The 17,715-nt window shown below is 46.4% G+C and overlaps 1 protein-coding gene across 4 annotated transcripts; it reads right to left on the reverse strand.

Moving 5' to 3' along the window:
• Positions 1-1,062: 1,062 nt before the first annotated feature.
• LOC133928655 (mitotic spindle checkpoint protein MAD1-like) lies at positions 1,063-16,034 on the reverse strand. Of its 4 annotated transcripts, none has more exons than XM_062375081.1 (9): positions 15,653-16,034; positions 15,171-15,418; positions 14,820-14,916; positions 14,475-14,570; positions 14,182-14,385; positions 2,382-2,523; positions 2,184-2,306; positions 1,644-1,819; positions 1,063-1,542 (listed from the first exon to the last, which is right to left on the reverse strand). In XM_062375081.1, the coding sequence occupies exons 1-9, from the start codon at positions 15,839-15,841 to the stop codon at positions 1,261-1,263; spliced, it is 1,557 nt and encodes a 518-aa protein (XP_062231065.1). In that variant the 5' UTR covers positions 15,842-16,034; the 3' UTR covers positions 1,063-1,260. The 4 variants fall into 4 exon arrangements, with proteins under 4 accessions (XP_062231065.1, XP_062231066.1, XP_062231064.1 ...); XM_062375082.1 differs by having other exon boundaries at positions 1,064-1,542; positions 2,184-2,312; positions 14,841-14,916; XM_062375080.1 differs by having other exon boundaries at positions 1,066-1,542; positions 2,184-2,312.
• Positions 16,035-17,715: the final 1,681 nt, after the last annotated feature.

Below are 17,715 nucleotides of genomic sequence, written 5' to 3' on the forward strand. Positions count from 1 at the left end.
TTCAACTTGGTTTAGCTAATACATTTTCTCATAGAAAATAGTTAACTTTTTTATGAGTAGAAATACTTTTATCACATAGATCATGTTACAAGGAAACCAACTAAATTTGTGTCACTTGATTTAAAGCTAAGATGAATTAGTTATTGATATTACAAGGTTGCGCTTTTTTTTTGTGTTTTTTTGGTTGAACTGCACTAAAATTTGAGAAAACCGCTCGATAAATCGCTAAAACAGAACGGTTACTGATAATGCGAAAAATGCGCTCGATAAATTGCTAAATTCTCTCGGTTGCCAGTGCAAACCAACCGGTTACTGTTCGGTCGATTCGGTCCGAATTCTCGCTGAATTTCAAATTTGGCCGAGTGAATTTTAAGAGAATTCTCGTCGAATTTCAAGCGGTTATCCCGATAACCGCAATTTTTAGGTTACCACCAGGTCTCGGTTTTCATACCTAAATGGTTTTGTAAACCTTGCCTGCTATAGCCTTAGGTTCCCATTTCTTTTTTTAGTTGAAAATTTTGAGATGGAACTTTTCCTAATTTGAAATTTTTTAGATAAAACTTTTCTGAGTTGAACAATTCGAAATGAAAATTTCAAATTGAAACATTTGAGTTGAATTTTATCAAATTGAAATGCTTTGGTTTATAGTTGAATTTTTCGAATCAAAACATTTTGGAGCAGAAATTTTTATGTCAAAATTTTCCCAGATGAACATTTTGATTTGGCTAGCGTTTTAGATTTTCAACTGAACATTTCTTAATTTGAGATGAACTTTAAAAAAAGACACAAGAACTCACTCTTACCTTCAGCAGGTTGTTGGAAATCGACCGCCAGGTATGGAAAATGCGGACAGCCGCATATTAGTCACTCCCCTACGCAGGAGACCATTAGTAACTTCTCTCCCCTGCACCGACCCACATAACGCAAATACCTGTGCAGAAAAACTTTGTAAAAGTACAAAGCCATCGATCCTATACAATATAAGAGGATTCTACTATTCCGCGTGCTATGGACCGATAGCGTACGAAACAACTTGCATGCCACACCCACCATAAGATTGTATTTGCAAAGCTTCTGCCTAAGATAAACACTACCAAATGGTAAGTTTCTGCTACTTCGGCACTTTATACTGACCCAGTTGCACATAAAATTTTTAACTCGAGAAGCGCAGTTCTTGAATTAAACTAGCGCCCTTTCCACGGGCATAGTTTAAAGTCCTAGCCATGTTACCTACACCGCACAAAAACACTCGGCTTGCAATTATCTCACACTCACCAAGTACCGTACCACATGGAACACATGGACAGACAGCTTAAGAGCACCATCAAAAATCTTGAAGTGGAAGGCGCATATGTCGCCAACTTTAATATCCTTAGCTTCAATCACACTTGCCCAACCTGATGTGAGACTGGCACGGCCATCTGCTGACAGGTTCACTCTAACCGTACCACGATCTTCACCATCAACTTCAAACCGAGCATAGCCCTCCCCATTGTGCAAGCAAGAAAGAAAGGGCTTAGAGATGTACTTTGCCGAGAGCCTCTGCCAGAAAAAAATGAAACAATTTACCAACCAAATCACTGTTTCTATAGGACAGGAAGCAAATAACGAGAAAGTCCAAATAAGAAACGATTGAAGCTAACCATCTTTCCTTTACTCTTCAAATTTGATTTATTCATTTGATACAAGTAAAATGGGATCTCTGGCGGAACATAACCACAAAGCTCTTCCATGTACTTCTTCATTCCAGAAGAAAGCATTAGTTTATTGCCACGGAAGAACCATTCACAAGACCCCCTTTGCTGGCACGATTCACCCTCTGCCATACACAAAGATGATAAAATACAACATCTCTGCAATACATGCACCAGAGAATCAACCTATGCGTCTAATATTAGATCAGACAATGCATCACACAAAGCATCAAACATTCATCTTATTTCGCTACACATCTACCATATAACCAGTCAATATCTATGGAACAACACTACCTCTGAAAGTCCCTGATGAATCTGAATGTCCTAGAGCTCAGGGAATAAGATAAGGCAATATTACATAGAGCATCAAAGATCCAATTGAATTTGTTCATTACTCTCCAACTTTCTTAGTAATAGTCTCATGTAAGACATAATTATCAATATGGCAAAGCCTTTCCCATACTCCCTACAGACATTAATCCATACCTGGTTCGCCAATGCTAGAGGGATTTGATTTAAGAATAAGCTTCTTATCATCATCATCACACCACATCGATGTTTCCTCATCGTCACAGATTTCAATAACAACAGGCTGTTTCTTTACAGAACCTGACACTACACAGGAAGTTAGGCATCCAAATCAGATATGTGGATCATGATCAGTTCAAGTAAAAGATTACTTACCAGCTTGTCCTTTTAGTTCTTCAACTGCCTGCAGCCACTCTTTTGTTTTCTTTAGCTCGGGCTTTGCTTCACTGTCCACTGCAAGAGTAAATACCATACACGGTACTTCTGTGCCTGAGGCAGAGTAATCTCCATGACCTAACTGTCAAATATGAAAAGAACTTTCAAGCTACTAGAAGCATGGAACACAGAAAAGATACCATATGTTAAATTAGTATTCTTCACGGTGTATTTATTAATAATTGATTGCACACTCAAGCAACTTTATTTTGAAGATGTTATGTATATTTACCTGATTATATCAAACTACATTAAAAAAACACTAAAACAAAGGACAAGCCTTGACATAGCAACATAAATGGCATCTTCAGAGAAAAATAATTCACAAATGTGTCATTTGAGGCTGACCTGATAATAACATTTCATAGCTATCACGTTTCCGGCTTTCAGCACATAGGAAGCACAGTTACAGCAGAAGCTCCCATACCAAAGGGCTCAGGTGTGCTATCGGGAGACGACATATGAATGTGCTTGTGCTTGAATAATCTTACACTTAAGTCAATAAATCTACATCAATTCGATAGCCACAGAGAAAACGTGCCCTAAATGTGCATAAGGTGAAAGACAAGAAAATCATTTTTAATTGCCCCTCACTATTAACTAAATTGCCCTCATCGGGACCTCTACACTCTTTCCTCCTTTTCATGTACATAAACCTTATTCTCCATATTGTGTACTGTATGGGCATACCCTACTGTTCCCCTTAAAAAAATATAGTGGTCACAAAGGTCTTTTATGGCTTGCCCAGGAGCAATTAATCAATATGTTGGGGATGATCTCTCGCCCTCCCCCTTCGTAGGGTAACTCGAAGTCAACCGGTGGCTACGCACTCGGATGTTGCAGGGATGTTTCAGGGAGTGCAGGCGAAGATCACGGCGTATCTTCGATCGCAGCTTGAAGGTTCGCCTAAATCCTTCATCCGCGCGGGCGAAGGCCAGGATGAGCCTTCGGTCGAAGCCCGGAGGTGCGTCCGCGGTCCCAGCTACCCACATCGGTGAAGGCGACAACGGGCCTTCGGTCGGAAGCCAAAGGCTACACCGGCAGTTTTGCTGACCGAAGTGGACGAAAGTACTCATGGTGCCAAAAGGGAGGAGCGAAGCTCGTGATGAACCTCCGGCTGATAGCTGAGGAGCCTTCAGCGTAGTTATGGGATTGGTCGGAGACCACAATTGGATGTCGAGGCCCACTTAACTGCCCAGAGTAGAGTTGTAATTATGTAAATACATTTGATTGTACCATAATACCCCCGAATATTTCAGGAATGTAGCAGGTGAGGGGGTAAAACTGTAAACCCTAGCGTGGAGTGGTTGAACACAGGCTATAAATAGGACCATACTGTACCTGAGATGGACGGGATCAATTGAGACTATTTACCTCCAAACACGTGTCACACCCAGAAGCCTTTGGCTTTCTCTACAAGCGAAGGTTCTCCTTGTTCGGGACATTGGTTCCAACAGTTAGCGCCGTCCGTGGGGATACCGAACGGACAGAAGCCATGCCACCCAAGAAGAAGACGAAGCCAACTGGTACATCGAAGGCATTGTCGGAGCCTTCCGCTGCAGCCGGAGCTTTGGTCGAAAGACCCCCTTCGACGCTACCAGGGTCAAGCAATGCTTCGACCGGAGGAGCTTCGGGTGGGCGCGAACAACACTACGGTGTTGATGTTGCACCACTAGGAAGCAATGAGGACAGGCACGGAGCGACCGTCCAGGAAAATGCTGCACCGACGTGGGTCGCGTAAACAAGCGATCTCGCACGCTTTGAGCCTTCGGCAGAAGGAGGAAAGGCGCGAGACGAAGAGTGGGAAGACCTGGATGACTTCGCAAAGTACGAAGACAGACGAAACACAGGAGGAAAGAACAACCAGGTTGGAAGCCGAAGAGCTGGAGAGGCAGATTGCGCAAAAAAAAGCGCATGTTGGATAGCCTGGCAGCAAATCGAAAAGCTACGGAATATCGCAGGCGAGCGGAGGAAGCTAGGAAGACATTGGAGAAAATGCAAGAAGAAATCGATATGCTGCATCGTGCGGAGGAAATAGCTCGCCACGTGACGCCGTCGGAAGGCACGGCCCGACCTGCGCAGGACCTTCGGCGACGGCCATCCGCGGGAGACCCGGAATCCCTGCTATCCATTGGCCTGCAGAACCAGCCGTGGCCCACGGGCTTCAAGATGCCTAGAGTAGTAATGTTCGACAGAGAGTCAGATCAAAGGGAATTCGTAATGAGTTTCGAAGCGGCAGTCAAATCAGCCGGAGGAGACGATGCAACACTGGCGAAGGTCATACCCATGAAAGAGAGCTTAGCAAACCAATCCTTCGATCAAGCAAGAACCATACACCATGCCGCACAATTCAGGCGAGGCTAAGTATGGGAAAACCCCAGCCCAGGCACGACGTTTGCCAACCAGTGGCGACCGATACTTGCGCCACAACAATATGCCCCCGCGGCCTCAGCTCAGCTGGATCAAAAAACGGGGCAACTGACCTTCCAAGGGGAGCTACCTCCGCCTCCACCAAGACCTGCGATCGAAGAACCACCGGAGACTAGCAGGTCCATGAACACAGTAAATCGTGGATACAATGTGGTGTTAGCGATCTCAGGAGGATCTAATCAGGAGACAGAGTCTAAAAGGCAGCGAAAAGAATATGTGTGAAGAGTCAACCACGTTGGTGTATGGTCAACTTACGTTCACTCAAGATGGTCCAATGTGCCCATCACATTCTCACAAGATGACCTGAGGATTCTACATTACCTGCACACGGATGCCTTCGTGATCACAGCAAACATTTCAGGAAACGAAATGCATAGAATCTTGATAGATGGTGGGAGCTCCGCGGATATCATTTTTACGAATGCCTTTGACAAAATGGGTTTACGGCGAAGCGACCTGGACTAGGCTGGGTCTCCATTTCTAGGCTTCAGCAGAAACGCAATCAACGCTTTGGGAAAGATAATAATCCCAGTGTCATTTGGCGAAGGGACAAATTTCCGGACAGAAGATATTACCTTCGATGTGGTCGACATCAACTATCCATATAATGTGATATTCGGTAGGGGAGTCCTGAACACATTCGGAACAATACCGCGCTACGCATATCTGTGCATGAAAATGCCGGGTCCCAAAGACGTCATAACAGTGCTTGGAGATCAGCAAGTGGCCTGCAGAATCGAAGTAAGAATCACTCCAGGTCGGCGAAATGTCCATGTGGTGACGGAACCTTCGGCAGATCGTGAGGAAAGTGAGATCCAGCAAAAGGTAAATAAGGTGGCGAAGGCTACACCGGAAGGGGAAACCAGAATAGTGCCGCTACATCCAGAAAAACTAGATAAAAAAATCACCATAGGGGCGGAGGTCCCAGAGGAAGACCAGCGAGAACTGATAATGTTCCTTCGCAGCAATGAGGATGTCTTTGCTTGGTCTCCAAAAGACCTGCATGGAGTCAGTAGGGAAATCATTCAGCACACTTTAAATGTAGACCCCAGCGCGAAGCCAAAGAAGCAAAAGCTCTGGAAAGCTTCAAATGAAAGGGAAGAAGCAGCGAAGGCTGAGGCATAGAAGCTGCTTGATGTTGGCGTAATACGTGAAGTGTTGCACTCAGAGTGGCTGGCCAATCCAGTGCTAGTTGAGAAAAGCAACGGCAAGTGGAGAATCTGCGTAGACTTCACGGACCTAAACAGGGCTTGTCCGAAGGATGATTTCCCATTACCTAGAATTGATCAGTTGGTGGACTCCGCGGCTGGTTGTGAATGTTGAGTTTCCTAGATGCATACTCGGGGTATCACCAAGTTTGGATGGAAAAGGAAGATGAGGAGAGGACAAGTTTCAGAACCTCCTTCAGCATATACTGCTTTGTGAGAATGCCCTTCGACCTCCGAAATGCTAGCGCAACCTTCACCATATTGGTACAAACAGTGCTAAGTGCATAAATAGGGCGAAATGTCCTAACATACGTTGACGATATAGTGATCAAAAGTGACAGAAGAAGCCAACATCTCAAAGACCTACGGGAAACCTTCGGAAATTTGCGAAGGGTAGGACTAAAGCTAAACCCAGAAAAATACGCCTTTGGAATACAGTTTGGGAGGCTATTAGGGTTCTTAGTGTCGAAGAGAGGCATCGAAGTAGAATCCCAAGAGATCCAGGCAATAATAGACATTAAACCTCCACAGAACAGAAAGCAAGCACAGCGCTTGGCAAGCAGGTTGGCGGCGCTGAATCGATTCATTGCAAAATCTGCAGAACGAAGCTTACCTTTTTTCAAAACGTTAAAAAGCTCCGACCCATTCAGATGGGGTGCAGAGCAGCAAGAAACATTCGATGAACTGAAAAACTATCTGACGAAGCTCACAACCCTATCCAGTCGCGATCCCAGGGCTGATTTGTTGTTGTACATAGCGACATCCCCTTCAGCAGTAAGCGCTGTACTTGTGCAGGAGAGGCACGTAAACAACAAGCTACTGCAGTTCCCAATATACTACGTGTCAGAAGCTCGTGTGGGCTGGTTAAAACGAACTCCAAAGTAATAACAAGCCAGATTGACAAGACATTTCAGACAAAAGAACTAGAGCTTGTTAAGTACAAGACAGCAGTCCGAAGCATGGAAAAGTACTTGCTGGGGTTCACGGTCAAGAGTATATCGAGGACTGACAACTTCAAAGCAGATGACCTCGCCAAAGCCGCAGCATAAAATCTGCCTATACCACCAGATGTATTCTACTAAAAGTTGAGCATGCCAACTATCGACGACTCTTCGCGAACAGCACGTTCAGTTGCTATGATTGAAAGCGAAAATTGGCGCTCTCCAATAATGGCTTAAATTCGTGGGTATCACGAGCCCGAAGATAATGTTGAAGCGAAGCACGTGGCCCAAAGAGCCAGAAATTACAAAGTTGTGGGAATTGTGGGAAACAATTTGTACAAGGTCGAAGTCTATGCACCTTAACTACGGTGCATATCTCAGAAAGAAGGACAGAGTTTGCTGAGAGAAATACACAGTGGACTATGTAGCTCGCATGTAGGTACACGAGCCTTAGTTGGAATGGTATACAGACAGGGATTCTTTTGACCAAAGGCGCTCAGTGATGCGGATTATATAGTCCGAAGTTGTATACAATGCCAATACTATGCGAAAGGGTCAAACAGGCCTTCAGCGAAGACACAGCTCATCCCACCAATTTGGCCGTTAACACAGTGGGGAATCGACATTGACAGCCAGCTCCAATCGCTCTAGGGAAATTGCGGTATGCTGTCATTGTAGTCGAATACTTCTCCAAGTGGGTGGAGGCAATGCCGCTCGTAAACATAACATCGAAAAATATCCAAAAAATCTTGTGGCAGCACATCATCTGTTGTTTCGGAGTCCCGCGCGAAGTGACCGTAGACAATGGCACCCAATTTGACAGTGCAAGATTCAAGCACTTCTGCGAAGGCTTGGGAATCAAAGTCCATTTCGCTTCTGTATATCACCCATAGTTAAATGGAGCCGTAGAAAGAGCGAACGGTCTTCGCCAATGTTGCGAAGCATCTGCAAGGTCTGACGAAAGGAAAATGGGTCGAAGAGCTACTGAAGGTCTTATGGTCTATAAGAACAACGGTAACAAGACCAACCGGTTTCACACCGTTTCGTCTGCTCTTCGGAGAGGAGGCAATGACTCCGAAAGAATCTAAGAACAGATCATTTAGGGTCATAAATGAACCGGAGCAAAGCGAAGAATTAACATCAAAAGATACCCTCAAGGAAGTGAGATTGCAGGCTGCCGAAAATTTGAACAAGTACCAGGAGGAGACAAGAAAGTGGAGAGATAAGAAAATATCCTTAAAGAACTTCGTCCTTGGAGATTTGGTGCTACGAAGGCTCAGTAATGCTTCATTAGTGGGAAAACTGCAGAGCAAGTGGGACGGTCTTTTCTTGGTCAAAAGGTCGTTAAGGCCCAACTCGTATCACTTGGCTACTCTGGAGGGCGATGAGCTCCCGCATACTTGGAATGCGGATAACCTTCGCAAATTCTACGTTAATAGCGGTGAAGGTCTTAGCACCTCTGGGCGAAGCACCCGTGCCAAGGCAACGTTTATGTAATTTTTTTTTCATGTAATAAAAAATGTACGAGAACTGCACTCTTTTCCTCACAGGGAGAACCCTTCGTTAGGGCGTGAGGTTTTTAATGAGGCAGGGACCCTTGTAAACATCAATATATATGGAAATAACCCCAAAAAAGAATGCACTTTGGTTTGAGTACGAATAACTCATCGTCGAAGTATGCCAGCCCTTCAGAACAAGGCAGCACACCAATCGACGGGGAGCACGGCGAAAGTTGACGGCAAAACTTGAGGTGCGAAGTGTCAAGACAAGACATCGTACCCTTTCGACCTTAAAAAACAAACCTTCGGAAGAAAAGCTGAAGTGCCGCTCGACCTAAAAGAAGGCGGCGCACTTCTCACTAAAAAGTCAGAGGCTAAGAGTGCCTGCCCCCGCACCGAAGATAAAACAAACCTTCGAAAGGAAAAGCCGAAATGCCGCTCGACTAAAAGAACGCAGCGCACTTCTCGCTAAAAAGTCGAGGGATAAGAGTGTCTACCCCCACACCGAAGGAAAAACAAACCTTCGAAAGAAAAAGCTGAAGTGCCGCTTGACCTGAAAGAAGACGGCACACTTCTCGCCAAAAAGTCGGGGGCTAAGAATGCATGCTGCCGCACCGAAGAATAAAGTTCCATCAGCCGAAGATACCTACGGCAAAAAGTTGGGGGCGTTCTCGGAACAACACTTCCATCGCTGCCGAAGGTACCAACAGCAAAAAGTCGAGGGGATGGCGTTCTCAAATCTTAAACATCCATCACCGCCAAAGCATCACCCCAACTAAATTATCGGGAATGACACTCGAGTAAACGCTTCGCAGACGGTACTCGGTTCCTGCGGCCCTAGAAAGTTGGGTGAATAGCGTTCGCCGAGGGAGACTTTGCTCAAGTCATTGCGAAGTGTTTCTATCCTTTGAAAGCATTGCGAAACGTCTTTATTAAAATCACACTTCAAGCGCGGTGCCGCCGAAGAAGCAACTTCAACCGCCCATAAACGAAGTAACATTAATTGTAAAAAACACTTTTTATTCCGCAAAGCGATCAATATCTGGATCAACAAAATCCTTATACCATCGACTAAAACCAAATTGAAAAGTTATGCCTTGACTAGCATGAAAAGGCATAGTTGGGTCCAGTGGGGACCCAACATAAGAAGATGAAGCAGAGGGAGATGCATGAAGGACGCCCCTGCCTTCGGTGTGTTGCACTAACTGCGAAGAGGGTCGTCGACGGTAGCAAAGCTGAGGCTGGTGAGGCAGGAGTTCGTCGTCATCTTCAAGCTCGGGCTTCGGATTGATGAGAGTAGGTGGAGGTTCGACGTCTCCGCGCGCAATCCGACGTGAGTTGCGCTCAGCTCTGCGGGTAACCAAAGCTGAAGGGTTAAAAGATCTCCAAAATGCTTTGGTTCTGTTATTCATCGCATCGTATGCCCTACACTTCGCCTTCCAATACCGCTCGAATTCAATATCTGGATAGCGGTGATATCTGGATAGCGGTGGCGAAAGGAGTCCCAGTAAGACCAAGACACAAAAAAATTATCCCGCATCATAGTAATGAGAATAGCCTCTTTGGCTACCTGCGCAGTGTCCGAGGGGAGGACCTGCGCAGGGAGCGCAAACAGTCAAAAACATTTCGCAAAAAGTAATAATAGTATATATTACATTGCTAATATATATTACATCGCCCCAGGTTATAACAAAATTTCAATAGACAATGTGACGCTTCGCGCTATTTCGTCACACCTTCCCTGTCTCTTCAGCCGCCGCGGTTGTAGCCTTAGCTAAAGGGTCATCCCTCGCCTTCGCCTACAAGAGAAAGATTTCTTAAAAGCGCAAGCGACTGAACCAATTAAATAAAAACAGTAATAAGAAACAACGTACTCACTAGCGGTTCATCTCCGCCTCCCGGAGGGAAAGATCGCGGCCATATCTGCACCAATAATTGGTGGTGAATGATCGGGCAGTGGCCTTCGATGCCCTCGACACGGCCGAAGTAGACATGTCTGTTGGATACCGGAAGGTGTGCTTCTGGAGTGCAATGTGATGGTCACAGCCAGTCATTTCAATTGATTGTACAAGGCTTCAGGCTGAGACCATTGCGCAGAAGTCACCATACAATTGAGCTGCTGGGAGAAGACTTTCGCTAGTTTCATTAATCCACCTTATAAGACCACCCAGCCCGACAATATCAAGTGTTCGGGGCATGGCCGAAGCACCAATCCCTTCAAAGGTGCTGCTAATGGCTTTGCATGCAGCAACGGCCTTCGGCTCTAGCTCCCCAATTGCATTCAAGGCATCTTTGGACAAAGCCTTCGTCTCGTTCAGCTTTTTGCGCAACCGCTGTGCTTTAGCGATTTCAGCGGTGCAGAGCGCCTGCAGGTCAGAGACTTGCGCTTCGAATGATTGTAAATTTTGCCGCAAGCACTTGACCTCTACTTCGGCGCTCTGTTTCTCCGAGCGGAGGGCGCTTAGTTCCTTCTCAAGTTGTCCCAGGCGCGCCTCGGCTTCCCTCGCCCAGCGCGCAAATTCGTGTTTGTGGCCTTCGGCTTTTTCCGCACGCTTCTGCAACATATCTATTTGTGCCTTCGCGTTCCGGGCGCGGGCTTCGTAATTTTCCGCTGGTTTGCACTGAGCCCACGAGATAAGCACAGCCTGGGACGTCGCACAGATATAAGAGCGAGTAATAAAATGACAAGGAAGCATAAACATAATAGAACATACAGATATACCTTCGCAATCGTCACATCGGAAATGTCAAGAAGTTCGGCGGCGGGCTTCCGGGCAAGGGAAATCTCAAGCTCGGGCAGGACGAAGGTGGTAAAAATCTTCTTGGCATCGCTGACCTCCCCAGAGCTTAGTTCACGAAGAAATCTTAAACGCCTCAGGCTCGATAGCCTTCGCGTCAATCAGCCCACCATGGCTCATCAGCCCTTTCCCACCACGGTGGGGCACAGTGGGCGTGGACTCCTCCATGTCGGAGGACGAGCTCGAGGACAAAGAGGGCGAAGAGTCGGCTACAACCTCGATAGTTTCAGCCCCTTCGACCTTGGCATCCCTGGCAGCAATTTCAACGATGGTTTGTGTCTCCGCCGGATCCTCCTCGTCATTGCTCAGGATCAGCGTGGGAAGGTCCATGCGAGAGCAGAACCCCGATTTCAGGGAGGGGCGGGGATCCTGGGTGCCCTCGGGCACCTCTTGCCTTAAGGGCACGATGCGCAGTGCCACCGTACCCTCGGGAGTTACCTCCTCGCGAGCGTCGTCGACGGCAACCTCGCGCGGCCTTTTCCAAAGGGCCAGAGCCTTTTTCTTCCGGTCTCCTTGCGGCAAGCGTTCCGAGTGTCTTCGTTTTCTCTTAGCACCAGTGGGAAGTTCTTCGCTGATATCTTCTGCCGGGGAGCCCTCTCCAGGACCTTGCAGGAGCGCGCTAATCTTCGGTCTATCCCTATAGGAAAGGCCCTTGTATTCCAAGACTCGATTGAGCCTTCGACCAAGACCTTGCTCAGCACACAACTGGGCTTCGCATCATAGCCTTCGTTTCGATTTCGGCCACCGACAAGTCTAGCGAAGATCAAAAAACATAAGCAAACGAAAACGAAGGTGCATCTAGAAACATTAATAATAGTAAATGAATGTGTACCCGTGAAGCCGTGCACGGAAGAATGGGGATAGCAGAGCCCCTCAGGCCCCTTCTCTCCGAACTCTAGGATGCTCCAATCCCGGCGAAGGGGCTACACTCCGGCGGTTATAAACTCTTCTACGAGGTCCCGGGTGGATAAATACTTCGTGCATCTCGCGAAGGCCTCGAGAGCAATCCGCTGGGACGCCTTCAATTGCACGTCAGGGGCGTAGTTCCCCTTCACATCTTCGCATTTCGAAACGAGAAATTCCTGTTGATCTACCTTGTGGTAGAACCACCACTACGTCCAGTCCTTCGGCCATTTATTTTAATACATGATGATGGCAGGAGTGGACAACCTAGCGCGATAAGCGAAGTTTAAGCACCCGTAATGTGCTTCGCTCTGCATGCTTCGGGCGAATACGGGCTTCGACTGGTGATGAAGTCGGTGGGCAGCAGCGAAGGCCCTGGCCGATGCTTTTGCCCCCTTAGATCAAGCAGTCCAGGCAAATAGCCCCAGCCTCACAATGGCGTTGGGCGTGAGCTAGTGTAGGTACACTTCGAATAATTTCAGTACCTTGGTCACCATGTCATCGCAAGGCAACGGAAACGACAGCTTCGTCTTCAACAGGCTCCGGTGTCTTGTGGTTCCTAGGGAGCCTAACCTTTGAGACGTCGCTGATCAGTCCTTCCTTCACCAGGCCGACCAGCACTTCGTCATCCACTTTCGATTGCCCAATCCAATGTCTTTGGGCGGTTAGACCTAGCCTTTGGCGCCATCAGGCTGAGTTGAAAAATCTTAGATGGTGAAAAAACTCGGAGGTGAGAATGCGACGCTTCGTACGAGAGCTGCAGCTCAAGCAATGGCACGCGATAAAAAGAAACCACCACGGACCTGTATTTATAGCAATTAGGAGAGCTGTTAAAACGAGGTGCATCGGAATTCGAAACAAAGTGGGAAATGACGCCTCGATGTCCAGCGAAGACATTTAGTGCCCATAAACGAAACAGTTGTTCAGGGGCAAGATAGTCATACCAAATATATATATATATATTAAATGTAGATTATTACCGCAACCAACACTTCACCCAGAAGTTTCCCGAAGTGCATACGCCGCCGCAAGCCTTCGACGGACCGAAGGGGACGGCGTTGAGACACCTATTACCCGTATGGGGCTACTATTGGGGATGATCTCTCGCCCTCCCCCTTTGTAGGCTAACTAGAAGTCTACCGGTGGCTACGCACTCGGGTGTTGCAGGGATGTTTCAGGGAGTGCAGGCGAAGATCACGACGTACCTTCGGTCACAGCCCGAAGGTTGGCCTAAATCCTTCATCCACGGGCGAAGGCCAGAACGAGCCTTCGGTCGAAACCCAGAGGTGCGTCCGCGGTCCCAACTACCCGTGTTGGTGAAGGCGACAACGGGCCTTCGGTCGGAAGCCGAAGGCTACACCGGCAGTTTTGCTGACCGAAGTGGGCGAAGGTACCAACGTGTCTTCAGCCGGAGGCCAAAGATCAACTCATGGTGCCTAAGTGGAGGAGCGAAGCTCGTGGTGAACCTCCAGCTGATAGCTGAAGAGCCTTCAGCGCAGTTATGGGATTAGCCGAAGACCACGATTGGATGTCGAGGCCCACTTAACTGCCCAGAGCAGAGTTGTAATTATGTAAATACATTTGATTGTACCATAATGCCCCCGAATATTCCAGGAATGTAGCAGGTGAGGGGGTAAAACTGTAAACCCTAGCGTGAAGTGGTTGAACATGGGCTATAAATAGGACCATACTGTACCTGAGATGGGCGGGATCAATTGAGGCTATTAACCTCCAAACACGTGTCATACCCAGAAGCCTTCGGCTTTCTCTACAAGCAAAGGTTCTCTTTGTTCGGGACATCGGTTCTAACACCATATTTGAGATTTCTTAGACAGATTTCAGCAATACATGCAAAAACCATATTTTAAGAAACATGGTGAGCATCTTAGGCTTCCTTTTTTTTCTGAAACTGCTCCAAATAACAGAGTTGGCACAGCAAACCATATGTCAGATATCCTTACCTTTGACTCTAGTATGGCTACCTGCAAGCTCAGTTGATCTCGCTCTCGCTCCAAAGACGCCGTTTCTCTTCCTTCAATGCTCAGTCTTTCATTCATCATATTCAGTTTAGTGTGCTGGTTAGTAATCAGTTCGTTCAGTTGGTCTATAGTACTCTCCAGTTCACTCACTACATTATCCATTCCAGGTAGACATGACAACATATCCTGTGGTATTCCATCGGAAAAAATGTTGTGAAGGCAACAGATATGGACACAAAGCTACTAATTTTAAGAATGTATAAAAATTTGCCAACCTTCAAAGGTACATCATCTCCATCTCTAGGTTCTTGTTTAGTCATCATAGTATTGTCATTTCTTAGTCTATCACTTTCTTCGCTGACGGCAGCAACCTGTTTGAAGAAACACGCCACAGAGAGGAAAGTCAAATAATGTATTGGTGGCACATGGCAAGATGGAATTTCAACATATATACAAATTCTACACAGGACGAGTTAGTATCGGAAGATTTTCTCTCAAGACATATTAGGCAGGGGAACTGCTATGGGACTCGGGTGGAATTTTTGCACGACATTGCATAGAGAACAAAAACTGAAAAAATATGAAAATTCCGGGCATGGAAGGCAACGACACAATAATACCATATGTTCAAGTCGGCTGACCTCCCAAGTAGCACTTTCAGCCCTTTCCTTAGCTAGGGTTGCTTCACCAACTTTGTTCAAATTTGTCACTGCTTGCCTGTTAACAATTCAGATGACTGCATAAATTTTATCTGAAGAAAAGACTAGCGAGAATTGAATGTGTTTGACAAAAGTACCAATCTTTCATGTAAGTTTAAGCAAAAGAAGTGAACAATTTATAGTTTTTTTTGCAAGTTGTGAAATGTACTAGTTTTGTGGTTGTGCTCATAAGATGAGATGATACGCTGTACAGTGTTAATAACAAAATATTGAAGTAAAAATAGGATCGGAATAGTGACAGCGAATGCATACTTTTCCAAATCTGCAAGGTGTTGAGGTATGTTGACATAAGAAGAGCCATTAGGCTTGTTGCTGAGCAGCGCTCTACATGATGCTAATTGAAGCTCCAACTGATGTGCTCTAGCTTCAATACCCTGCAGCCTTGATAGTTCCATCTCTGCTCTTTCCCTGCGCCGCTGCTCCTCCAATAGTTTTCCTTTTAGCCACTCAAGATCTTCATAGGCCGATTTCAACTTTCTAGCTTCATCCACATCCTTTTCCTAAATATATAAAATCATACGGGTAAACAGTGTCACTGATTTTGAAAAAATCGCATCGCGGTTCATTAATGAATGCTCGGGCACGCGCCTAAAACAGAAGGAAACAGGCGCTAAGAAGTAGTAAATGTAAGAAAATGCCATCCCATTCATATGAAACATTGATAAAACATCGTGTGAGGAAATGGATTGCACGGTAGAAAGGTTCCAAATTCCCAATCGCTGGAGGAGCCATACGGCATCGGCCGCGCCGAACCTCCCGCCGCCGCCGACGACGACGTTGGTGAGGTCCCCGAGCGCGACGCGATTCTCGTCCTGCGCTGCCGCCCTGGCTCGCCCTGCGCCGGCGTTCCCCACCATGGCCGACGCCGACCAGCGGGCCCAGCTCGACGTCGCGGCGGAGGTGCCCAAGTCCGGACCGCTCATCCTCGGCCGCCGTCGGCGACGAGACGAGGGGAAGGGATAGGGCTAGGGCTTCCGGAGTTGGTGCTGTATGGAGGGGAGCAGAATGGAGCGGGCGGGTTGGGGAGAACTAAACTGCTCGCGAAGTCGGGGACGGAGGAGGAAGAGGAGGAGATTTGAAACTGAAAATTGAAATCGCCAGCGGTTCGCAGTGGTCTCTCGGTCGCGGCGAGCGAGACCACTCTACGTGTAGTACCCGCCCACATACTCGCCTGTCCCACTTACAGTCGGCCCGGGTGTGAGACGGGGGCCCCTTTGCAGTCAAGGAAATGAAGTGCCAGACGGTCAGTCGGCGAGTGGATCGAAGCCCACGTCCGCACCGCAGCGCGGGTGCACGATTAGATTTTTTAACTAGCATTAATTAAATTCCCTCCAAAAAATTGCATTAATTAAATATTGATTTTGAGTTAATTAATGCATGGGTAATAATTAATAATTGTTTGTTTTAGGGTTCTATACCTGGGTACTTAGACCAAGCACCTTGAGCAGAAGATTACGCATGAAGGTGATAACTTCGTCAATGACAAACTACAAGGATATCGTCAACCATAATTGACGAAAACATGAAAGAGTGTAAAAGATATGAAATGCTAAGGCACCACGTAGATTTTCCCATTGGAGAAACATCGACAAGGTATTTAGGATGAACTTCAACAAGGAACTGGTCATGAATATAAGGTTTGATTTCAGTACAAATGACACTTGATCCATAACTCTATGTATATACAACATTTTCCCTTGGTTTTGTATGAAGTGAAAGTTCATTATGATGTTGTTACTTATCTAAGTGTTAAGACAACCTAACAATGATATTAATGTGGACCTAAAACTATTAGTTAAAGATCTTGTAATGTTATGGAAAAAAGATATATAGATATAACACGAGTACAATCAAGAGAAAACTTTCGTGTATTGTTGTTCGAAACCATTAATGTCTTACTTGTCCATGGTTGCCTGTCGGGCCAGATAGTAAAAAGGAAGCAACTTCCACCCAGTGGTTAAATGCAACTGAGAGTGTATGGTTGTGTTTCCTTTGGAGTTGAGCCAACAACCCTCACTCATTGGAAACGTGCAGCGCTAGCGAGCACGCCCTTGCCTCCTCTCCCTGGTGAGCCTCTTTATGCGTCCCTGGTCTATAATTATTGGTCTAAGTGTGGGCTGGATGCGTGTATTGATTAAGGAATAATATAAGATAGGAGCAACCACACACGAGAGAGGCATCGAACAACCAAACCGGAAACAAACTCTTCTTCCTTGGTCTTCCTCCTCCTCTACCGTTCTTCTTCCTTCTCTAGATTCCCTTCTACCTCCTTCCTGATGTACATCTGATCCTTCTCCAATTCCCCATTCTTTGTTGCCTATCCCTAATTCTAGTTTGATTCGTAACAATACCATTTGTATCGGTTCTACCTGAGCTATTGAATCATCTATGGAGAGGGTTGTTAAAACAATGTTACTGATTTTGGAACATTGCAAGACAGTTCATTACTGAAAGCTCAAATATACCCAAAATTGAAGGAAACAGATGTTGGATTTGATCTCAGTGACTAACCAAGCACTGAGAAATAAGGGGGAGTCCATCCTCACCTCATGCTCTGATCAGGGGTGTAACCAACCTTAGTTGCGGTTCCATTCCCATGTAGCATGCATACATAAGGGGGAGTTGGCACCTCACGGGACCATGGTTCCCATGAGGACTAGCCTCGCCCTGCACATTCGTTAAACCTAATATGATCCTAACGTGTGCTGCAATAGAGCAAGGACCGCCACCCACAATGATTACACCGAGCTACTTCATCATGCACCGACGATGGCGATCACATCACCATCATCATCGA

The sequence above is a fragment of the Phragmites australis genome, chromosome 9 (genome assembly GCF_958298935.1).
Source record: "Phragmites australis chromosome 9, lpPhrAust1.1, whole genome shotgun sequence".
NCBI lineage: Eukaryota > Viridiplantae > Streptophyta > Magnoliopsida > Poales > Poaceae > Phragmites > Phragmites australis.